The 23,614-nt window shown below is 41.9% G+C and overlaps 2 protein-coding genes and 1 long non-coding RNA gene across 15 annotated transcripts in view; 1 reads left to right on the top strand and 2 right to left on the bottom strand.

The window, feature by feature from the left end:
* Positions 1–813, bottom strand: part of LOC145860032 (uncharacterized) — a 30,032-nt gene extending 29,219 nt beyond the window's left edge. The window contains exon 1 of the long non-coding RNA XR_014380024.1: positions 586–813. This is a non-coding gene — a long non-coding RNA (uncharacterized LOC145860032). The remainder of the gene's footprint in view (positions 1–585) is intronic.
* The window catches only part of LOC106566849 (cold shock domain-containing protein E1), a 33,460-nt gene extending 13,314 nt beyond the window's left edge, over positions 1–20,146 (top strand). For 2 of the 13 annotated variants that reach the window (XM_014135325.3, XM_082959977.1), the window contains exons 2-22: positions 2,295–2,972; positions 3,830–4,076; positions 5,944–6,102; positions 7,560–7,755; positions 8,163–8,329; positions 9,034–9,120; positions 9,190–9,308; positions 9,419–9,500; positions 9,597–9,725; positions 10,046–10,171; positions 10,294–10,533; positions 10,800–10,964; positions 12,212–12,382; positions 15,222–15,329; positions 15,478–15,653; positions 15,768–15,880; positions 15,996–16,115; positions 16,246–16,424; positions 16,632–16,795; positions 18,431–18,563; positions 18,667–20,146. In XM_014135325.3, coding sequence (XP_013990800.1) covers positions 3,951–4,076; positions 5,944–6,102; positions 7,560–7,755; positions 8,163–8,329; positions 9,034–9,120; positions 9,190–9,308; positions 9,419–9,500; positions 9,597–9,725; positions 10,046–10,171; positions 10,294–10,533; positions 10,800–10,964; positions 12,212–12,382; positions 15,222–15,329; positions 15,478–15,653; positions 15,768–15,880; positions 15,996–16,115; positions 16,246–16,424; positions 16,632–16,795; positions 18,431–18,563; positions 18,667–18,714 — 2,808 coding nt within the window. In that variant the 5' untranslated portion in view covers positions 2,295–2,972; positions 3,830–3,950 and the 3' untranslated portion in view covers positions 18,715–20,146. The remainder of the gene's footprint in view (positions 1–2,294; positions 2,973–3,829; positions 4,077–5,943; positions 6,103–7,559; positions 7,756–8,162; positions 8,330–9,033; positions 9,121–9,189; positions 9,309–9,418; positions 9,501–9,596; positions 9,726–10,045; positions 10,172–10,293; positions 10,534–10,799; positions 10,965–12,211; positions 12,383–15,221; positions 15,330–15,477; positions 15,654–15,767; positions 15,881–15,995; positions 16,116–16,245; positions 16,425–16,631; positions 16,796–18,430; positions 18,564–18,666) is intronic. The other 11 variants (XM_014135336.3, XM_082959982.1, XM_082959980.1 and 8 more) reach the window with 11 other exon arrangements.
* Positions 20,147–20,401: 255 nt separating this feature from the next.
* rassf11 (Ras association domain family member 11) lies at positions 20,402–22,994 on the bottom strand. The gene is made up of 3 exons (XM_014135535.3): positions 22,895–22,994; positions 22,288–22,397; positions 20,402–22,163 (listed from the first exon to the last, which is right to left on the bottom strand). The coding sequence occupies exons 2-3, from the start codon at positions 22,388–22,390 to the stop codon at positions 20,773–20,775; spliced, it is 1,494 nt and encodes a 497-aa protein (XP_013991010.2). The 5' UTR covers positions 22,391–22,397; positions 22,895–22,994; the 3' UTR covers positions 20,402–20,772.
* Between the last annotated feature and the right edge of the window lie 620 nt (positions 22,995–23,614).

The raw sequence follows: 23,614 nt of genomic DNA, 5'->3' as shown, positions 1-23,614 counted from the left end.
GTGCTGTCTGACAGGTGGTAGGTTATTCAGCTCCTCAAACTAGGCTCTGTATGCTGTGCGCATGTGATAAATAAAATGCATGACAACTAACGAAAATACATGCGCCAATATAATTCCACAAAATTTGGAAAATTAATCTAAAGCCCGGTAAGCATGAGTGGTCAAATGTATTTTTGGTGGCTAGTCGGTGAACCGTTAACGTCTTTAGTGACTAGGCAATCAGGATAGATAATAAACTGTGTGTGCGTGTCATCAATATGTATGTGGGTTGGGGTAGAGTCCAGTGAATGAACATGGAGCCAGTGCAAGAGTCTGTGCAAATAAAAAGGGGGTAAATGCAAATAGGGTAGCCATTTAATTAACTGTTCAGCAGTCTTGTGGCTTGGGACTAGAAGCTGTTCAGGAGCCTTTTGGCCCCAGGCATGGCGCTGAGGTACCGCTTCATTGGTTTCAGTAAGGATTGTTGTCGGAGTGAACATACGTTTCCTCCACTCCTTTCAATCAACGTGACCATATTACCAAGGGTGATGAAATTGCAGACCATTCTCAGTTTAACATTTACATCGGTGTAATGTGTCAACGTACCTTGAAAAATGGTAGTCGAGTTGTGCCAATCCCATCATGACAGCCTGACCACACAATGACATGCTGTAACCAAACAGTTAGTTATTAAAGAGTGTTATCAAACCACATGTTAATGCAGATGTCAATTGGCATCTGAATGGCAAGGCATCATGTTTAAGCAATAAGGCCGGGAGGGTGTGGTATATGGCCAATATATCAAGGCTAAGGGCTGTTGTTAACCTCTACAGGGTGTGTGTCTTCCCCCCGCAGGACGGTTGAGCTAACGTGCACTAATGTGACTAGCATGACGTTTTAAGTAACAAGAACATTTCCCAGGACATAGACATATCGCAATGCGGTGTGCCTGCATACTGCCTTTAGCCTTGTTATTTTGGCCATATACCACAAACCCCTGAGGTGCCTTATTGCTATTATAAACTGGTTGTGAACGTAATTAGAGCAGTACATTTTTTTTCTTTTTCTTCTTCCATAAGTATGGGATACGGTCTGATATACCACAGCTGTCAGCCAATCAGCATTCAGGGCTCGAACCACCCAGTTTATAATTTTATGTAGATAAACAAAAGGCGCCCGCTTGCTTCAGATTGGTATTTCTCAATGAAAAAAATGTGCAAGAAAACAAGTACTCTCGTTGAATGTCAAGACTTAATTGAAAATCCCTACTGTCGACCAATCACCAACGAAGGGGCGTAGAGTTTGGCTACCTGCTTGCCTTGGACTTTTTTTTGTGTGTGTCTGAACAGCTGAAAAAACTCTTACTATAGTTCAAAACGAACAAAGATTATGTTTGCTCAAACTCTTCCGAAGAGTTTCGGCTGGTAAGCGTGCGAACGCCTTAAGCCATAGATTGCATAATTTCACTGAAACTTTGACTTCAAAGAGGTTCAACTGAGCGCTGCTGTCAATAAACAACTCTAGCCTGATTGCCAAGTAGGACCTATAAAGACCTATCCACTCCTTGGAATGAAATTTGACCCCTTTCACAACATTATTTTTGAACACTCTGGAAACCAGGTGGGATGGCACACATTGCGACACTGCCATGTCAGATTAGTTTTCACGTGGCCCTGTTCAGCCAATTGCAATTAGGTCAATAATGCCAGCAATGCCCAGCCAAGGGCGTTGTCCCAAAAGCCAAACTTGGTGTGTCTCTGCTTCTTGTTACTGTGTATACAGTTAGCTTGAATGTTAGGATCAGTGTCTGAGACTGTGGATTATGACATAGTTCATATGATTACACACACCTCCCTGGTCAGAAACTGTGCCATCAATATGATCAAAGATATGCACAGGGACTTGTTTATCCACAGGACTTGCACGTAGTCGGGCAGCTGAAGATGGTCTATCTTTAGGCCTTTTAGCCTGGGTGCAAAGAATCTGGAGTTTAATTCGCATGAAAAGGAAATGACCCAGGGCACTAGTCCACAGGCGGCTTTAACTTTCTCATGTGACGATAAAAACATTAAAGGTCCAATGCAGCTGTCTTTATTTATATATCAAATCATTTCTGGGTAACAATTACTGTGACTTGTGTACAATTTTTAAAATGGTAAAAAAAAAAAAAAGAAACTAAGACCAATTCTTTTCAAGCAAGAATTTTGCGTTTCAGGCTTCACCCAGTTTTTCTAGTTGTATATTCACACCAGTAGGAAATATGTAGGCTACATTGATCTATTGTCAACTAATAGTGTATTTCTTTTTCTCAACAGTATGAAGTGAAACGGAACTGAATTTTTTTTGTACTATCCGCAACTGCTTCTTCAAGTTCAGATCACAACGAAGAAACAAATTCAAGAGAAACATCCCAAAATGAACAAAGTCGCAACAACTCAATAAAAGGAAAGGCTCACTTCAAAGGAAAATATAGAAGCAAACAAAACGAAGAAACAACCAAAGACAAGATACACAGCTGCCCAATCGAAACGCGCTCAAGAGAAACAATCCTTTGCCAAAATTGCAAACCCGAGAACATAACTGATCTGAGACCAGAAGTTTGTGCCTACTCAACAGCTTTGACAAAGCACACGTCCCAACGCTGCTCCCAGCCCTCCTCACCTCACCGCACCACCAACTCACCCCGGGGTGCTTAGAGGGCTGCTGTCTGCTAGTTTTTTTTCCTTCTCATCCCTTTAGCTGTCTCCCCATCTCCTTTCTCTATCTCCTTGTGCTCTGTTCATTTTGTTGATTTCAAGCAGTGTTATTGCACCTGCGTTTGCCTCCTATTTTTATTTTATTTTTTTCTATATGCAACTCGTATGCAGAACTTGTGCCAGAAACCTGCAACAAATACGTGTGGGTGTGTGTGTGTGTGTGTTTGAAGAGAAGATCTGCAACATCTGCACAGTCGTTAACGTTCAAGACCACACCTTTTAAGACGCCAAATCAAGGTAGGTCTTTTTATTTATTTTTTTACACACTTATTCCATAAATGTTGGGGCAGCTGAATTTCTATTACAAAGCTTAGTAGGATTTTTTTTTAAACTCTCATTTAAAAAATAATAATAATAATTATGGCGCATGTTTGAATGTGTCAGGTCTGTAAAGGCATCCTTTATATGCCCAGCCATCTTGTCCATCTCCAAAGAAATTTGCACAAACTGAAAAATATCCTTTACCCTGCATGAGGCTTTTACTTATCTACACATATCAAGGACTGAAAGGACTCAATTGATACACTATTACAGCAGTTCACAAAATGCATGTATCAAATTACATTTGATATAGATGTCATTTGAAATTAAATCTAAGAAGGGGAAAGCACATGCTCCCAATTTCTACTCTGGTTCAGTGCTGGGCTGTCATAGAGCAGCAATGTAGATATTTATTTGACTATGAAAACATAATCCACTAAATGTCCCAGAAATCCTTCTTGACTAAACAATATGCTGCTCTTTGTACATGTGCACATGTGCTACAATTTTAACAATGGTATTATTCTGTAACTTGCTTTGGGTCAATTGGTAACAAGCCAGATTAATTGCACCAACACTTGCAGAGAAATTTAGCGCAGTTGTGAAGTATTCATTTTTTAAATATTTTTTGTTGTTGTAGCCATAGGCGTACTTCATTATGGAAGTTGTTTTTAGCAGGCTTTCCTCTGCCTCTTTATCCTACCTGTCCATCTAGCCTTATGTTCCTTTGTCTACTCACACCCACAGACCCTTTCCCATGATTGACACTTTGCTCACTGGCTGACCTTTTTTGCCTACTTTTTACTTTATTTTTGTCCCTTTTACCCTTGCAGACGTCCACTGGGTGGTTAAAAAAAAAAAGAGGAAAAATAACTAGAAAAATCAAGGCGTTCAAGCAAACCAGTAATCAAGTACAACAAAGGGGTGGAGTTTGACTCAAGTTTATGGAAAAATATGGGCAGCCCCTGGAAAGGCTTTGTCGAGTTTACCTTGCCCGCGTCGCCGCCTGCCGCGTTCGTTAGCGCTGACCTGAGCAGCACCTCGCCTGTCGGACTCAGCCTGTCACCGTACGGCCGATCCGTAAGTTCCATCATCCCCACCACTTCCTCCCTCCGTCTTCTCCCCCCATCGAACACCCATTCACCCACCTTGCCCTGCCTCTGCTCTGACTGGCTTAACCTTTCCATTGCTCTGGACTCAGAGACTAGCCTTTGCTCAGGTGCTGTGTAGCAAGTACAGGGTGGTCTAAAGGTTACTGGGAATTTGGGTTTGTTTCAAATTCTGTTTTACCCACCACAATTTATGTAAATGAGGCCGTAAATGCTTTGTGCCATGCCCCACCACCTCTTAGATTAAAGGTGTGGGATATGGTTAGTGTTGTAATTGCCATCTTATGTAGACAATATAAACAAACTGTTTGATCAGTAACTTCTGTGCAGTGAAGACAGTACAGAAGACACTTTCGACGAGACTTGGGACAAAATCTGTCATTCTTCCTCAAGTAATACTAGACTGAAATTAAGCAAATTTATAACCGAGAGAGGTTAGTTTGTAAGACTAGTTTATTTGGAACTGCGTGGAAACAAGGTTGCTTAATCTGAAATCTTAGGTATCAAAACCGCAAATCAAAACTATTGAGGACGGATCACTAACTAACTACTAGTAAGTTCAACTCTGTTAGCATCGATGCTTTGCTAGGAAGGGTGTTTTTACAAACATTTTTGAGCTGTAGTTAGAATCAGTTCGATTATTTGTTACATTGTATTTTTATTTTTTTCATTTTGGTCCGGTTGTTTTGAAATGTAACAAATATTCTTGAACAAAACCACATGTCCATGCAAGTCATTTGTTTACCGGACAAAATGCTTCCGTTAAATCCATCTATCATTATCATGAAGCATCACTTTTGTGTCCCAATTGTCATCGCTTTTTGGGGGAACCACAGTGTGTTGTTTTTTGCGCCCCCAAGTGTGGATGGTGTTCACACCAGGCCAAACGAACTGAACTAAGTGAGTAAGCGCACCAGAGTTCGGGGAAAGACTACTCCAAACCCATTTGGTGTGAAAGCCCCCTAAGGTGACAAGGCTGCACTGGAACTGTTCATGTAACCAACTATTACTTTACTGTGTAGATGCGCTTCATAAAAATTATTAATGCAAGTAGACCGCTGATTAGCCAGCTCAGCCAATGAGCCAACAAATAAAATGACATTTTATTTGTCACATGCGCTGAATACAGGTGTAGACCTTACCGTGAATTGCTTACTTACAAGCCCGTAACACTTTTTTTCTTAACTGCATTGTTGACTAAGTAAAAAAATAGATAAGTAAATTCAAATAACAAATAATTAAAGAGCAGCAGTAATAAAATAATGACGTTCTGAGGAAATGGCAAGCATTTTTTTTAAACTGTTTGAGATACACATTTGAGGATGTTTTTTTCCCGCCAAATAATACTTTGACCACATGAGTATAGGACGAGTCAACAACATTATTTGGGCAGAATATTAACTTTAAAAAGTGAGATTAACTGGACAGTTTAACTTTATTTCAGGCAATAATAATGATATAACATTGAGTTTCATGAGTTTCATTCCACTTCAGCAATTAAAATGTTACATGACCTCCTTCCTCTACCTTTTGTTCCATTCCATCAAATATGCTGAATGGCAAGTGTTTTTGTATTCTTTTAGTTTGTGATGGGGATGCTAGGTCTCTGCTAATTACATTTATTATGGGTTTTTCTTATGGAATTATGATTCTCAGGGTCAGTATCGATCAGTGTTTTTACTTGCCTCACTTTTACAGTTAAAGAAAGCTTAAGAATATACCTTAGAACTAGAACACTGAGGTGTAATGGAATTAAATCTGAGCTCATGGTTAAAACCACAGCTCCAAGTATCTCTGAATTCCAAAAATCTTTTGACTCCTCTCCTCCATCCAACCAGTGTGACCCAGTCCTGACCCCACTGTCAGATATGGAGAGAGTGCACTCTGAACCCCCTTTGGCACGTAATACTGCCTCTGCCACCTCTGTGGTGGCTATCCCCCGCTCGTTCTCGGTTTCCCACAAAAAACACAAGCGGACACCCCTGTATCAGAGATCAGTAAGTGGGCATGTTGTGTGGGCATCGCATCGGTTGCACCCTCAGTGATGGACTGCCCTGTCTGCTCCTGTGGTCTCCTTTGGTGACGTTTGCTAACCGCACGGTTTGATTGTTTTGCAGTGGTTCTTGATGACTGATTATTGTGCTAGTCAATGGAAGAAGGCAATGGTTTCTATAACCAACTGATTTTGCATGTATAATGTTCCTAACTTTGTCAATTTAGGGGTGCTTGTGGATTCAGTTGCGATAGTGATTGTAAAAAATGGAGTGAATAGAAGTGCATGCTTCTCGAGCCAACTAGAAATGACTACAGTGTGGCCTTTATTTGTAGTGAATTAGGGTTGGATGGTATCCAGCTTTCCATACCTTCATACCGTGCCTGTGCCATCCCGGCACATATGGTTTTACCGCAAGGGGCTTAAAAAAAAAAATCTAATGTCACTTAGCATTATGTTAGCATTCTGGTTACAAGTACTAAAGAATCCCCATAGAGAATGCTAACGAGAGCATTGCAAACATTTTGTACAGTTTCTGACCTAAATTATACAAGTAACTCCAATGCTGCACAGTTTGTTGCAGGCACAAAACGAATATTAGCCAGCAAGACTCTTGGTTTTGGAAGAAGCTAACCGCTTAGCTAGATAGCTAACTAGCTGACATTACTACATTAGCAAACCAAATGCACAACTGCAGAGCATTTAGCACATTTTAGACAAGTTATAAGATATCTAGCTGGTAAACATTTAGTTATGAATTTCAATATGTAATTGGATCACCTGGCGCATGCTACACGACAGTGAGTGACTATAGGCGCTGGTCTCTCGTCGTGGGCTTGTAAACAAACCCCTCGTGACTGGGGACTACCGTAAGTTACATAATGTGACCGGTGAAATGAAGAAAGCAATGTTATTTTATCTCCTAACGTATTGCACAAGTGGACTGCAGGTATTTACTTAAAAGTAACTACAAATATTCAAATGTTTTATGTATTAAAAAAAAGTTGAAACAGTATTGAAAACCATCCCAGAGCTTTTTCCAAATACTGCGGTATATACAGTATACTGCCCAAGCTTATAGTGAATGGTCTGAATCGACATGAAAACCAATCTGGGGTTGGCCAAATGTGCTCCCCCTGGAATTCACAAGAGAGGGAAATTGTCAGGTAACACCAGAAAGCTCTTTGGGTTAGTCTCTCCAAACTTTGGTTCAACCACCTGTCGGGAAGCACATTTTGGGTAGGGATTGGTCTTTGTAGATGTGTGTTCACTAAATGCATGTTTGGGTAAAATAGATCCATTCTGTGTGTGTGGGAGTTTCATTTGTCAATTAATTGTTCTATCATACATTTACACAATCCCACTCATAAACTCACATCCGCTCTCAATTTTAAGAGCTGTGTTTTGACTGACCTTTTGATTTGTTCAATGAGTAACATTCTCCGTTCTTGTTCTGTTCAGATGAGTTTTGACCCTGGCATGCTCCACAATGGGCACACCGCGTTTGCCAACGGCACGGCGGTGGGCATCAGGGAGACTGGCGTGGTGGAGAAGCTGCTCACCTCCTATGGGTTCATCCAGTGCTCGGAGCGGCAGGCACGCCTCTTCTTTCACTGCTCCCAGTACAACGGCAACCTGCAGGAGCTCAAGATAGGAGGTGAGAGGCCAGGGCTTCTTCTAGTCATTTAGTAGTCTCATCCACCAGCCTTCTACTAAACAACACAACCTTTTAGGGGTGGTTTCCCCAGACACAGATTAAGCCTAATCCTGGACTAAAGCATTTAAATGAAATTCTCCTTTTGAGTTTATTTTTTAGTAAAGGACTATGCTTAATCTGTGTTTGGGAAACTGCCCCTTAATGTTTATCTGGTCAAAAAATAAAAAATCCCCCAAAGATATCCTGGGAGCTTAGTGGTGACAATTGATTTCTGCCTCGGTCTCTTCACAAGATACTGTGGGTAGCCTTTAAGTCAATGGAACTCCATGAATGTCCGGTCAGTATTTGGTGTGGAACACACATTTTCTCAAAACCCGTTTTTCTTACATCTCTCTCTGCCTCTCCAGATGATGTGGAGTTTGAAGTGTCCTCAGACAGGCGTACTGGCAAGCCCATAGCAGTGAAGCTGCTTAAGATCAAACCAGAGGTGCTTCCAGAGGAGCGCATCTCGGGCCAGGTGGGGCCAGACTCGCACGCCTCTCCATTTACTGTGCTGCATGGTTATATTCATCCAGTTAAGGAACACCATTTTACTTTTGGTTCTGTTCTTGTCCGTGTCACCTCAATGTTGGTGTTTGTCGGTTGGGTGTATGTTCAAGCTCATTGTAAATCTTTTCACTAATTTTTGTTCATTAATAGTTTCATAGATGCGTACATTCTTTATACTAAACCTTTCTCCCCAAGGATTTGAATCTGATTCTAAATCCACATTTGTCTTTCCATTATTTATGTTATCGTTAGTGTCTCCGTTTTGTCTGAAACACTAGGGATACCATCTGTTTCCATGGAGATTTACAATGGGCTTAACTTTCCTCGACATACAATTTGTGTGGTGTTCAGGGGTGGAGGTGGGATTTAATGTTTAAACAAAATAGAAAATAAAGAATTGTACAGAGCATAAATCTTTATCCAGAAAGTCATTCAATCGAATAAGCTTGATTGGATGTAATTTTTTGATGTCCATTGAAGTCTTTTCTATTAGCCTTCTCTTCAATTTGGCATTTCACATCTCATGCAGTAGTATCTACAGTACGTAGCCCTTTGCTTTCTTGATATACTTTTGAAAATCAACCAGTTTGTCTTTTCACTTACCTGATTATTGTAATTTATGCAATCTAATTAATTACAATGATTGTAGTTAGGTAATCGTGTTTGTCTGACTCACCCAAATGCCATTCTTAACCATCTCCTCCCCATGTGGTTCTTCCTGTCCGTTAGGTCGTCTCAGCGATTCCTACTCACCTGGATGGCAAGTCTGCTCCAGGGCAGGTGCCCACTGGCAGTGTGTGCTACGAGAGAAATGGGGTAAGACTGTCAAATGGCCTAAAGAAAGAGACTTGTCATGTCAAGGCTGGTAGTCAATGTAATGTAAAGTATGGATTCCTTCCCACGCAGGAGGTGTTTTACTTGACCTACACCCCAGACGACATAGAGGGCAACATGCACCTGGACACGGGAGACAAAGTCAGCTTCTACATGGAAACCAACAAGCAGTGAGTTGTTTTTCTTTGTGTCTTATTGTTTCCCAAACAAATTATCTTTTTACAATGTTTGATTGCACAATACCTTAGCCCTTTCCTCATGCCTATCTTGTGTGTTTCAGCACCGGTGCAGTCAGTGCACACAACATTGTCCTGGTAAAGAAGAAACAGATGAGGTGCCAGGGGGTTGTCTGTGCCACCAAGGTAAAGCCACACTACACTGTTGTGGATCCCTGGCTGGACATTCGCTAGTCTACGTGCCTGATTATGTTCTATAACCCTTTGTGTTGTGTCTGCCAGGAGGCCTTTGGGTTCATTGAGAGAGCTGACGTGGTGAAGGAGATCTTCTTCCACTACAGCGAGTTCAAGGGCGACCTGGAGGCCCTGCAGGCCGGCGACGACGTGGAGTTTACCATCAAAGAGAGAAACGTAGGTGGCATCACATGGAACTGTTCTGGCCAGCCAACTCAAGTTGTTGCAAAAGTATAGAATACGAGGCCAGTATTGGATCATTGGAATCAAGTTGTTGTTCTTAAGATGTTGGGGACTTGTCAAAGCAGGCTTAGGTTTAATGGCAGTCAATATGTCTCAATAGGAAAAGCCATTCAACAGAAATGATTCCTGCTCATGTATATGTTCTGAACATATATTGATGCCATAAGCCTGTAAAGATGCAACATAATATCCTAATAGAGGGGGGGGGAAAGCAACATTGAAGTAACTAAAGCATCTTGTTTTCTCTCCTTTAGGGGAAAGAGGTGGCTACTGACGTGAGGTTGCTCGCCCAGGGGACAGTCATATTTGAGGACATCAGCATCGAGCAGTTTGAAGGCACTGTTATCAAGGTCATCCCTAAAGTAACAACCAAGAACCAGGTCAGAAACTTAAACCATGCCTTTATGCTCACAAGTAACCTGAGTTTTTGTTTTTTACTGAATCATATAGATTATTTTGATGATAATGATAAATCTTTTTACATTGTTCCTCCCCATTTCAGAATGATCCACTACCAGGCCGCATCTGTGCCAGGATCAGTTACACGGACAAGGAGCTCCTGTTTGGTGAGAAGGACACCAAGTCCAAGGTGACCCTGCTGGAAGGTGACCATGTGCAGTTCAACATTTCCACGGACCGAAGGGACAAGCTGGAGCGGGCCACCAACATCGACATCCTGCCCGATACCTTCCACTTCACCAAGGAGTCCCGTGAGATGGTAAGGACCCTGAGGAGATCCATGGTACGCCCTCTAGTTCATTTGAGGAAGTTTGTTTGTGGGGTTTTAATAAATTAATATGGCAACCTAGTTAAATTCTCTGTTAGTCCATATTCCATAATGTTGTGTAAATCCTACAAAATGCATGATCAGAAACCTTCAGGCCTGAATGAAAGGGAAAGATTGGGACTTTTCAGCATTGTATCTGCAGTACACTGTCCTTTAGATGTTATAGAGTCGACGGCATCTCTGCTGTGGTAACGGCTCTCCCTCTCCTCTCTGTCCTATAGGGTGTGATCGCTGCCATGCGCGACGGCTTTGGCTTCATCAAGTGTGTGGACCGGGACGCCAGGATGTTCTTTCACTTTAGCGAGGTCCTGGAGGAGAGCCAGCTGCACATCTCTGACGAAGTAGAGTTCACCGTTGTGCCCGTGAGTCCAGGGAAAAAGTCCATGGTCCGTTTTTCAACATACAAATGCTGTCTTTTAATTCCTTTACTCTTGCCTGCCCTCTTTCTGTCCATCTTCAGGTGTTATGTTAGCGTTCCGAAATCTACATTTTCGAAATGGAAACCATCCAAAAAATCTGCATTTTAAATAATTTCATCTTCGTTTTTATATTGAAAGTAGTGGATTTTTTCTTCTCTTCAATAGTGATCAGGGATGGGCAACTATAGTTTTCCTTCACAGAAAATTTGTGCAACACATTTGGCAGAAAAAGCTTAATTTTCATCAGATGACAACAGAAGTGCAGCGCTATTTGGCTAGCAGCCACACAAGTAAATGTAACTTACAATGAATAAGCTAAGTCTTTTATTCAAAACATTTTTTACAATGCATGCCTGTTGATCATAGGATATATAGCTGGCTACATTCTTTCTAATGTTTTGGTTGAAGTTAATCTTTCATTTTACCAGAGACAAGTAGACTACAATGAGAAAAGTACGGGAGAAAAGTAGCTACACATCTGTAAGTCTTCTGATATAATGCCCGTTTGTGAATTCTCATCCAAGTGGAGAAGTGCAACTGAAGCACAAACGGAAGGGTCTGTCAGAGTACCAAACGTGTACATATACGCACAGCAGTGTTTTTAGAATATTGGACCGTTGGCGTTCATGTTTTTTGAATTCTCAACGCAGCTCCAAAAATGTCTAACTGTCAAAACATTCCAATGACTAGAGGGCGCGGCGCGTTGGTTGGGAATTGTGGGGAGTTGCGCATTCGGGCTCTATGTCCCTGCGGCTGGTGGTCTTGGAGCCATGTATCTATGTCACAATGGGATGCTGAACTATCGTTTCCTAGTGTCTGTGGACTATGATTTACGCTTAAGTCTGTCAAGCAGAAATTACAATAAGAAGCATTTTAGATCTGCATTTACAAAACGCAGCAAGATATTTCTTCTATGCGTTATCTTTTTGTTGTTGTGAAAAACACCGAATTCTGCGTTAACGCAACCCCAATCTTCCAAGGGTGTTATTTTAGTAGGGAAATCTTGCTTTAGGAATGAACATGCAGTCAATTGTTTTAAATATTAAGAATTCTCACTCTTTGAACCCATTCAAATCGCCTAGGCACATTGTGTTTAAAATATATTTTGGTCTCTGGCTACCTCCCCAATATAATCCAGACAATCTCAATGAGAGCATTATCGAACACCATCACTAATTGAAAGGGATGTTTTCTCCCTCCACTCTCCTGTGCAGGACATGCTGTCTGCCCAGAGGAACCATGCGGTGCGCATCAAGAAGCTGCCCAAAGGCACCGTATCCTTCCATACCCAGTCTGAGCAGCGCTTTGTGGGCGTGGTAGAGAAGGAGACCACGGCAGCCATCACCAACAACAAGAGCGCAAGCCCCAGCAAGGCCAAAGAGAAGGTACAAGAGCACCCAGGGCAACACTAGAAAGCCCACAGCAACATTGTCAACTTTTGTCCCTTTTTTGTTTTTTGTCTTTATTCCCTGCCTGATCTTTTTTTTACATTTATTTCCCCGTTTCCCTCGCCTCCTAGTCTGAACAGTATTGAAATTGAAAACCGCTCCGAGACACACACACACACTTCCCATTGTGTTCATGCATTTTTCAGACCACAGATTTGATGACCCCTCTTTAGTTCTAATTCTCCTCTTTGCTTTCTCCTTTCCCCCTCATGCTCCTTCTTTCCATTAGAAAAAAGACAAGGTAGGCATTCTGTCTTTGCATGATGCCATCACCCTGATCAATGCTTTATTTATGCCAATACGCCCATTCTATTGAATTGTTTTCCTACAGGGTTGACACAAACTGAGGCACAGTACTAACCACTGGTTTTGGGATAAGTCTCCTCAAATTGACTAGATATAACATTGATTTGCCAGAGTTTTTACATGGCTACTGCGAGAATTTTTACATGGCTACCCCTAGTTACCTTAAATTCACAATGTTTCGTTTTTTACTTGCGCTTTTTCATATTTCGGCAGACAAGCATAGTTGACATGTACGCTCAAATAGATAGTCTGAATGTGTATATTTATCTTATTTCTCAAGGATAAAGTAGTAGACCACACCACTAACCTTTTCTATGTCCTGCTAAATGTGCTCCTTGCCCAAGAGTTGGCAGCATGGTTTCAGTCCACTAATTAACCTCTAAATCAATTCCTCTGTAAAAACACTTCACTTATAAAGTCATGATATTTGTTTCACTAATTCCTAAGGAGATAGGACATTTAACACTGTTTGTACAAAGGTGTTGATTTCAAACAGATAAGGCTAATGCTAACCAAATACTACCAAGGGTGCTATGGCATGTTTGCCAGTCATCTGCACAATTAGCTTTTTAAGGACATTTAACACTGTTTGTACAAAGGTGTTGATTTCAAACAGATAAGGCTAATGCTAACTGGGTGCTTTGGCATGTGTGCCAGTCATCTGCACAATTAGCTTTTTAAGGACTTGGTACTACCGTTCATCTGATATACTCCAAAGCTTATATCAAAGATGCATTCCTCCCTTCCTCTGAAGTGATCACTGATCTGCACTAGCTTGGATGAATTATTATAATATTTTTTTCCCCCCTAAACATTGTCAAGACGTTTCCCGTCTTTGGGTACAGCGAGCACAGTTAAACCCTCCCCCCTCGGCACCAGGCCTTTTCTATGCACCATCCCCCTACCTACCTCCCCCTACCCAGGCTGCTGTGGTCAGAAGGTGGTCGTAAATTCCAAAGGGAATGTCCTGCCTCACAGGCCACAGTTTTGAGACAGAATGGTTTCATAGAGAGACAAAGGAATTCTTTCACCTCACCGGATGGAGGAACCGAACGATATTTATGTTCTGGAGAAGGTATAAAATATTGGTGAAGAATCCAGCTACGAACTGGTCTGCTTGGTACAATTTTGTGAAACTCATTAGAGACAATATGGCCATATTACCATACTAAGTTTTATATACTAGCCTCAGCGATGAGACTTACATCTAATGGTTGTATAAAATGTAGGAATAAGGATAAAGCTATTTGGAGTATGTTGAGATGCTATGTACTTATGTTAATGTGAGAGAATTGTATGTCTGTTCAAAGCTTATCTAAGTCATCGGCACGCCCCCAGGGACACAGACAGGACAAGGCGTCATGTGACAGCCTTTTCTACGTTCAGTATATAAGCTCCACCTAGGGTTTCTTTCTTTAGACCAGGCCTCCACTCCATTACGAGTTGGCCAATAGGTTTGACCATGCATCCCTCTACTGAACTTTAACCATACCACGTGGTTAAACAAGTCTTTGATATTAATTACTAGTCTGCAGCTAGAAATTTGGTATCATTGAACGCGAAGACCGACGAAACATCCATTCTATAACGACGTTAATGAATGTCGCTTTGAAAGATCCATTCTAACCGAGAGAGAGGACGAAACTCTCCAACAAAGATCACGATGACACACTGAGCGTAAATATATATATTGATTGCAATTGTTTCCGAATGAGTGAGCGTTCATGTGCAAAGGATTAGCATATCAATTGTTAATATTTATCAACTCTGTTGTGCCTCCTCAGCTCCCCTTTATCACCCTTTGTTTAACAAGCCGCCATGCCGGTTTAGCCCACTAGGGCACATTCCCCTACCATTGCTTTGTAACGATACCTACTGTTTTGTATGCTTTCTGTGAATTACTTAGTTTAGTAAATAAATGATTTTAAGACAATTGATGTAGGGATGACTTAGTGAAGACTGGGTACGTGCAGATAAAACAATTTACGACATTTGGAATGAGACTGACGCGAGGTAAAAATAAGTAATTAAATCAGAAGACTTATAGGTCAGATATTATGATATCTGGAAAGTTATATTAGGAAAATTATAACTTTAATCTGAATATTTTCCTTGGTGCCCTGACCTAGTTAATTACAGTTACACAATTAATCAGTTAATCGCGTAATAATAATTAGAGTTATTTGATCAAAATAAGTCTTCGGTTTTAATGATGCCCAAAGACACGACACCATTTACTTTCACCTATCCAGACTGTTCAGATCAGTAATACAAAAAATTGCCAGGAAGGGTGCCTTTTCCTCTCTGGAAGTATTTTAACATTTCCCAATGCTCAGAACCACAGTAGGGTCCTCCAAGTTACATCAAGGTGCTACAGTTCAATGCCTGAGTTTTGGAGAGAAGAGCATTTCCCAACCTTTGACTGGAACTGCCAGTCTAATCAGTTTGCTGGTGTGTCCTCCTCCTGTAGGAAGCAGAAGAGGGAGTGATTTCTTATGAGGACTGTGGAGTGAAGCTGACTGTGTCGTACCATGTCAAAGACCTGGAGGGAGCTGCCCAGCCACAGGCAGGAGACAAGGTACTAAAAACCAGTTTACAAGTTAAACTAGTAAAACAAATCAACACTGGCTCAAATGTGTTTTGTCGAAATGGCAACGTACCAACCCCAAAAATACATCCTGCAGTTAGGTGTTTCTATTTGGTGTAAATCCAACTTTGTCTTCAAGGTGGAGTTCTCCATCAATGAGGTAAAGAGGACGGGCCAGCAGAGTGCGGTCACGATTAAGATCCTCAACCGCACAGTCAACACCAAAAGGCTGCTGGGATACATCGCCACCCTGAAAGACAACTTTGGGTTCATTGAGACGGCCAATCACGATCAAGAGATCTTCTTTCACTACAGGTACAACTATTCAACACAGGCAAGCTACAGTGTAAAATATGTTGGTTGTTGGCACATTAGATGTGTCTAAAAAAGGAGGTCAAGTTTTTCATAGTGCCTGTATCTCTCTACCAGTGAGCTGTGTGGAGACATGGAGAACCTGGAGCTGGGTGACACTGTGGAATACACCCTGTCCAAGGGCAAAGGAAACAAAGTCAGCGCTGAGAAGGTTACGAAGGTAGCAGCAGGTAGGCAAGACGATGCTCTAATAATTTGTTTGATTTTGCGCTACAGTCCGCTCTATGGTGAAGCATTTATATATTAGTCATCAGTGTCTATGCTAATGGTGTGCTGTTATTGCAGTGAATAGTGTGGGGCAGGATGTTGGTGAGGCGGTGATGCTGGGGAAGGTGGTGCGCCCTCTGCGTAGTGTGGACCCGTCGCAGACAGAGTACCAGGGGCTCATCGAGCACTCAGAGGAAGGCGAGTCACCACTGGCATTGGAGGGTTATGTCCATCAATTCAATGTTTTTACTCCTGCACATACTCTACAATAACCAAATGGCTAAATTTACCATTCATGTTCTCCCACCTTGTCCCTCTAACTATTCAGAGGGCACGAAGGGCCAGAATTACCCCTTTGGCATCATGGGCATGACAAACAAGGCAGACTGTCTGCAGAAAGGAGAGCTGGTGAAGTTCCAGCTGTGCACAGTGGCCCAGACAGGACAGAAGATGGCTTGCAACGTTGTCCCCCAACGCAAAGCCTTAGTGGAGTGCGTCAAGGACCAGGTATCTGATCATGCTTGTTGAAAAGGGTGCAGGCAGACATGATTTAATTGCCTTTCAAAATAATACTTTATAGATGTATTTTTCAAGTTTGCTAAGGAAACCTAACATGAAGAAATAAGGACATATACTTTGTTTTTGGACTTTCTTGGTGTGGCTACCCATGTTGAGTGCTATGCCTATTTAGTCTGTAATATCTTGTCTCCCCAGTTTGGTTTCATCACATATGAAGTTGGTGAGAGTAAGAAGCTGTTTTTCCATGTCAAAGAGGTGCAGGATGGCTTGGAGCTCCAGACTGGGGATGAGGTGGAGTTCTCAGTCATTCTCAACCAACGCACAGGGAAATGTAGTGCCTGCAATGTGCGCAGAGTCAGGTAAAGACTGCAGGGGGGTATACAAGTACCCATGAAGTGGGCTAAAATGTTTTGATTCATCTGTTTTTTTCCCCCCTCAATCGATACCCGATAATGACAAAGCAAAAACAGGGTTTGAAATAAGTATTCAGACCCTTTACTCAGTACTTTGTTGAAGCACTTTTGGCAGAGATTACAGCCTTGAATCTTCTTGTGTATGACATTACAAGCTTGGCAGACCTGTATTTGGGTAGTTTCTCCCATTTATTCTCTGCAGAACTTCTCAAGCTCTGTCAGGCTGTATGGGGAGCGTTGCTGCACAGCTATTTTCAGGTCTCTCCAGAGATGTTTGATCGGGTTCAAGTCCGGGCTCAGGCTGTGCCACTCAAGGACATTGAGACTTGTCCGAAGCCTCTCCTGCGTTGTCTTGGCTGTGTGCTTAGGGTCATTGTTCTGTTGGAAGGTGAATCTTCGCCCCAATCTGAGGTCCTGAGCAGGTTTTCATCAAGGATCTCTGTGCTTTCCTCCGTTCGTCTTTGCCTCGATCCTGACTAGTCCTACTCCCTGCTGCTGAAAAACATCCCCACAGAATGATGCAGCTAACACATGCTTCACCGTAAGCATGGTGCCAGGTTTCCTCTAGACGTGACGATTGTCATTCAGGCCAAAGAGTTAAATCTTGGTTTCATCAGAACAGAGAATCTTGTTTCTCATGTTCTGAGAGTCTTTAGGTGCCTTTTGGCAAACTCCAAGAGTGCTGTCATGTGCCTTTTACTGAGGAGTGGCTTCCATCTGGCCACTACCATAAAAGGCTGATTGGTGGAGTGCTGCAGAGATGGTTGTTCTTCTGGAAGGTTCTCCCATCTCCACAGAGGAACTCTAGAGCTCGGTCAGTGACCATCGGGTTCTTGGTGTCCCCCCTTACCAAGGCTCTTCTCCCCCGATTGCTCAGTTTGACCTGGCAGCCTGCTAGGAAGAGTCTTGGTGGTTCCTAACTTCCATTTAAGAATAATGGAGGCCACTGTGTTCTTGGGTACCTTCAGTGTTGCAGAAATGTTTTGGTACCCTTCCCCAGATCTGTGCCTCGACACAATCCTGTATCAGAGCTCTACGGACAATTCCTTCAACCTCATGCCTTAGTTTTTGCTCTGACATGCACTGTCAATTGTGGGACCTTATATAGACTGGTGTGTGCCTTCCCAAATCATGTCCAATCAATTACATTTACCACAGGTGGACTTCAATCAAGTTGTAGAAACAGCTCAAGGATGATCAATGGAAACAGGAGGCACCTGAGCTTAATTTCGAGTCTCATAGCAAAGTGTCCGGATACTTATGTAAATAAGATATTTCTGTTTTAAATTTTTTTATAAATTTGCAAACATTTCTAAAAAACTGTTTTCGCTTTGTCATTATGGGCTATTGTGTGTGTATACTTAGGGGGAAAAAACTATTTAATCAATTTTAGAATAAGGCTTGTAAGGTAAGTGTGGAAAAAGTTAAGTTGTCTTAATACTTTCCGAAGGCACTGTAAATAAGTTAAATTTAATCTCTAGCCACCAGATTTACTAGTCATGTCTCATTTATGACCCAGTTATCCTAAACCTAGACGGTATATTGTTGGTTAAAAGGCATCTTGTTTCTCTACCCCTACAGTGAAGGGCCTAAACCGGTGGCAACCCCCCGTCCCGATCGTTTGGTCAACCGGCTCAAGAGCATCACCCTGGATGACGCTAGCGCCCCCCGCCTAGTCATTGTGAGACAGCCCCGTGGCCCTGACAACTCAAAGGTACACACATTTGGTAGCAAAATGCTGTATAATAGGTTCTGATTTATATTTAAGGTGTGTTAAGCGTGTTGCTTATAATGACCGGTCTTTGTTTTGTACCTAGGGCTTCAACGTGGAGCGGAAGACTCGTCAACCGGGTGTAATTGACTGAACAGTGTATACCCCACCCCATCTGTAATAGGTGGGCCCGGATTTAGAAATGCAATCCCAGAATGGAGGACAACAATGGAAAGGGAATTTTGCTGTCTTGCAGAAACATGCTCTTACACACATACATACTCTTGACAGGCACACAGAAATAAGCATGTGTAACACCTCTCCCTGTTCCATCACCTGCAATGGAACCCTCTCATTCCATTTGTTCCCTGCCACCCACATATGATGTACTTGATACGGTTTCATACTGCAGTAAACATTGCAGGTTTCTCTTCTGAGTGTGTGTGATTGTTGTGCATAAGGTGTTTTAGAAATGGTAGAGGTTACAGAGGATTTGTTTTAAAGGGTTTCTGCTCCCCTTAAAATCAGAGTGCTGGTTGTGTGGCATTGTCTTGTCCTCATCTTTGCTGAATCTGCTTAAATGTCTGGAATTCTGCACCTGCAACATGTTGTGTATGTGGATATGTGTGAGTGTGGGCATGTATTAGAGCTCACCTGCTTCTTCCATTTGTTCTCCCTCATTTAAGGAAACTAAATGATTCTCATTTGCCAATGGTTTCCACTATGCTTTCCTACAAAATGCATAAAGCAAAGTTCCCTTCATAAGGAGGATCCTGTTTTTCGTGTGTGTGGGGGCTAAAACATGGAGGCTATTTCTCTGCTCGGTTTTTTGAGCAGTTTTGAAACACTTTATCCAAGAGCTGGAGTGAAAGCATGGTGTTGTGATGTATGTGAATATTTAAGTGACTATGATTAGGATTTACATTGACAAATCTGGAGCATTTCGATACCTTTTCAGTATTCACACGCTCCATAAGCAATTTCCCCAGGTGCAGAATTCCTAATGGCATCTTATATCCAGCAGTTATTTTATACAATGTATTCTTTTTTTGCACATTTTCTCTTTTTTTGTTCCATTGAATCTCAATATCTGCTAATGAATAAAATGAAGTAAAAATAAGGTGCCTAAAAACTACAAAGAAAACAAAAAAATTAGATGTATCCTCTGTCCCCAGCCAACCGCCAAAATATTAAGAACAATCTTGGGATGGCTTTTTTTTCTAGTAGAAATAATACTGGTCTGCATCCCAAATACCTGTGGGTGGAAATATACTGTATGTAATGTGTGCTTTTTTTCTTAGTGAAAGATTAAAACATCACAATATAACAAAAATACATTTTACTTAAGTAAAAGATGGGGGAAAAGTTAAAGTATTAGAATAAATCTTAAGGATCAGGATATCGATTATTGTGCTTTAGTGGCATTGGTGGGTGATCTGTTGTGCCTGAATGCACATATGGGAGTTAGTCTAAATGAATTTAAACTGGCGATCACTGGCTTCCTCCTGAACTGCACAGAGGCTCTCCTATGTACTTTTGTTAATGGTCTTGAATGAAACAATTGAATTAAAGTTTTATGAAAATTACATCTGGCGTTTGTCTTTATTTAAAAGAAAATCAAGGCAGTTTCATCTTTATTTCTTAATATATAGTTTGTAGAATGTATTTTACTCAATGGCAGTAAGATACTTATTTAAAATGTTTTCTTTGTATAGGCTTGACAATGTCATTTTCTTTTGACAGTGCAGCAAAAAGGAAATGCTGTCCTAACCTCTTCAAACCAAGGTGCCTGAAAAGTGGAACAAACTGAATATTTAAAAGATATCAAGCAACTCGTGGTAGGACAAATATTTAGCCTTTTTATTTTTACAGCCACAGAACAGTTGGTACAGAAATGTGAAACTGCAAACAAATCATGTATTTATTATGGATCCCCATGGCAGCAGCTACTCCTGGGGTCCAGCAAAACCAAGGCAGTTTATACAATTGTAAAAACATTACAATACATTCACAGATTTCACAACACACTGTGTGCCCTCAGGCCCCAACTCCACTAACACATCTACAGTACAAAATCCATGTGTATGTGTGTATTTTATTGTGTGTATGCATGTCTGTGCCTATGTTTGTTGCTTCACAGTCCTCGCTGAACACTAAGCCTAAATTGTGTTTGGTTTTCACAGATAAGTTTCTGTTTTTCCTCTACCTCTTTTCAAACTCTGGTGCTGTCCAGATGTATCATTATTTCAGAGAGATGCACAACCCTTGGTTGTGTTTCTGGATTTGGACTCTGAGCTTCAGACAAGCATGTCCACCTGTCCCTAAACTGACTTGGCCCTGGGGGCCGCAATTCCTTGATCTGGTTTGGAAGAACTACAGCATGACGATGACTGGAGTCCACTCTGGGCGCAAACTTCCTGTCAGTATTTACCACACTGACTGTAAGAGATCTTGATTGATTCAGGGCCTCATTGAGCCTTGTCCACCCTGCAGCAGCAGGAGATGTGGCATCTTGGCTTGGAACATTCACTTGCTCCTCTTGAACAGTCCTCCTGTCCCTTGAAGAATCAAGACCTTGCATTTTGCGTTTGTACTCTTCCAACTTGGCCTTACACTCCACAGCTTTCACCTTCATCTCCAGGAACTGTTCCTGCAAGTCTTTCTCATATCCCTCTTCAGCCTTCAGCTCATTCTTCCAAAATTCCAGGTGCTCTGCCTCCTCCACTATTTTTTGCTGGGCTTCTTGGTAAGCTTGCCTGGGCTTTCGTTGCTCCTCCAGCTCATGAATTTGGCTATCCGTGCAGGTTATTTGGACCTGCAGCTCTTTCAGACTAGCCTGTTGGATAGCAACTAGTGCTCTTAACTTCCTTTTCTCATCAACCATCTTAAGGGCACTGGTTAGATTCTGCTGGCCCTCAGTTTTTATCTTTGCCATGCTAACCTCTGGGTGTTTCTTAACATGTTGGATATCATTACCTTCATCAGAATTGCGAATGTTTCTTTTCTCTCTGTCCCTGCCCTGGTCTCGCATGCAGCAGGAGATTTGCTGGTGCTCAGTGGACTTAGCACTCTTTTCTCTAAATTTGCTCTGCAAAACCCCAGGAGTGGAGGGATCCTTGGCAACAGTGACCGAAACGTTCAGGGAACAACCATCCCTTTTAACAGTGTCCATCCTGCTACCCTTTTCGCGGCCTGATTGGTTCACTGCACCCCTTCCTATGCTCTCCAGCCATCCCCAAGCCTCCTCCATTAGGGTCAGGGACTTTCTTTTGGGTCTTTTTGGTTCTTCCGGTCGCTGTTCGGCTTGTTGCCGCAAGCACGATAAGGGAGGTAGGCTTTGACGGTGTAAACTAAGCCCACCGCTAACCCTTTGTACTTTGCCCCCAGCTTCTGCTCTCCTAAGCTGAGGGCCAGCCTCGCATCTGCCGCCTTTCCCTCTGCTAGGCCCTTCCCAGAGGGATGGCCCATTGTGCAGCAGGGTGAGCTGGATCTCCCTGGCCTGCTGGCCGTACTTCTCAAGAGACTCCAGAAGCCGTTCATTAGGCGTCACATTCCGCTCAAACTCTTTGAATTTCTCCTGAAGTGTGTAGCGCCCAGGACGACCTAAGCAGAGGAAGATAATTGGGATGAATTTATTACCTGAAAAGATTGATTTGTATTAGAAATCAAGTAAAGTATACAGTGAAATAAGACCCTACAATGTAAATGCCGCCAGATGTGTACTCACCAAGGGATTGAGCCAAAGCTATGACTACTTCCTGGCATGTGGTTTTCTCAGTAACTCCACAGACAACACGTGGGACTCCCTCCACTGATACCTTAACCTCCATTCTTATTCTGTATTCAGAAAATTAAGGCATGAGAACAAAATGAAGCGTTAGTGTAGGTGCTGATATCTCTAGGAAAGAGCCTCCGTTACTGTACACACAGGGGAAGTGGTGGAGACAGACTAATGACGGTCATTACCATTCTCTGTAAATAGTTTCTCTGCTCACTGTCTTGGCCAGTTTGTGTCTTGAGGGCAGTCAAAATTACATATTTGTAAGTTGAATGCAATCATCGAGTTGGAATTTATAGTATTTTCAAATAATGCCTAATGATACTCAAGGAGGTAAACAAACAATTCATATATTGAGGGTAAAACTTAATAGTTGTATAAAATGTTATCAAAGGCATTAATGAACAAAGCATCCAGTTGCCAGCAAAATTCACCTATTTGGCGTCAAAAGTAGATGGTTTGAAGTTGGACATTTGCTCAAGATAATTGTAATAATCGGTTAGTTCCGATGCCAGAATATCACATGCATAGACTGTGAATAAAGTTCGCTACCTACCTCTTAGATCCGATGCTGGGAGCCGTCCACTATGCTGAAGGCACAATGCTCTGAAAGAGATGGAAACGGTCTTGTGAGGAGCATCGTGGAGTGGGTAAGACCAATTTGAAGTCCCTTGGGTAAGTACTACTGCAGGGAAGTTTATTATCCCACTCCTCTCAAAAAAAGATTGAGGGCTGATCTGTGTGAAAATTGCACAGATTAGACTCGGAAGGTTTATCAGTAGGTTTGCTATAATTATGCTTAAAATGGCATTTTGTTTGTCTCTTACGATACTTGAATATAATGGATAAATTGACAACTTTGTATGCATTGTATTATTTATTTTCAAAATGGCATTGTTGCGTCAAGAAAAATAAATAATCTTATTTGGGTATAAATTAATATCCAAGCTGACAAACTCTTAGCTACTTAGTTTGTTTGAGCTAACCAAATACTATCAACATTGGTTCACTTGCATCAGTAAACTGTCAGATATTTTTGGCTCTGGGTGTTTTTGTGTATCTTTCTGACAGGAAGGGGATCCCTATCGGAACGGAATATATAAACATTCTGGTAAACTGTCCAAAGCTCCAGTACGCCAAGTTCTAGAGCATTCCACAACTGTTAAATGATTTGCCTTCGATTGGCCAAATACTTTCGGGTTTTAAGTCGAACAGTACAGTAATCCCTCATTAGCTACTGACCCTTGTTCATCATGAATCGACAGCAAAATGCTTG

Source organism: Salmo salar, chromosome 13, assembly GCF_965601325.2.
Source record: "Salmo salar chromosome 13, fSalSal1, whole genome shotgun sequence".
NCBI classification, from domain to species: Eukaryota; Metazoa; Chordata; class Actinopteri; order Salmoniformes; family Salmonidae; genus Salmo; species Salmo salar.
The sequence above is the reverse complement of the archived record's forward strand: the minus strand, read 5'-3'. Positions and strand labels throughout refer to the sequence as shown.

Excerpts from the sequence above, each read along its gene's own strand:
- rassf11 (XM_014135535.3), bottom strand. The coding sequence starts at position 22,390 with ATGGAGGTTAAGGTATCAGTGGAGGGAGTCCCACGTGTTGTCTGTGGA. Across the intron at positions 22,164-22,287 it reads AGCTTTGGCTCAATCCCTTG|GTCGTCCTGGGCGCTACACA; the intron begins GTGAGTACACAT and ends TCCTCTGCTTAG.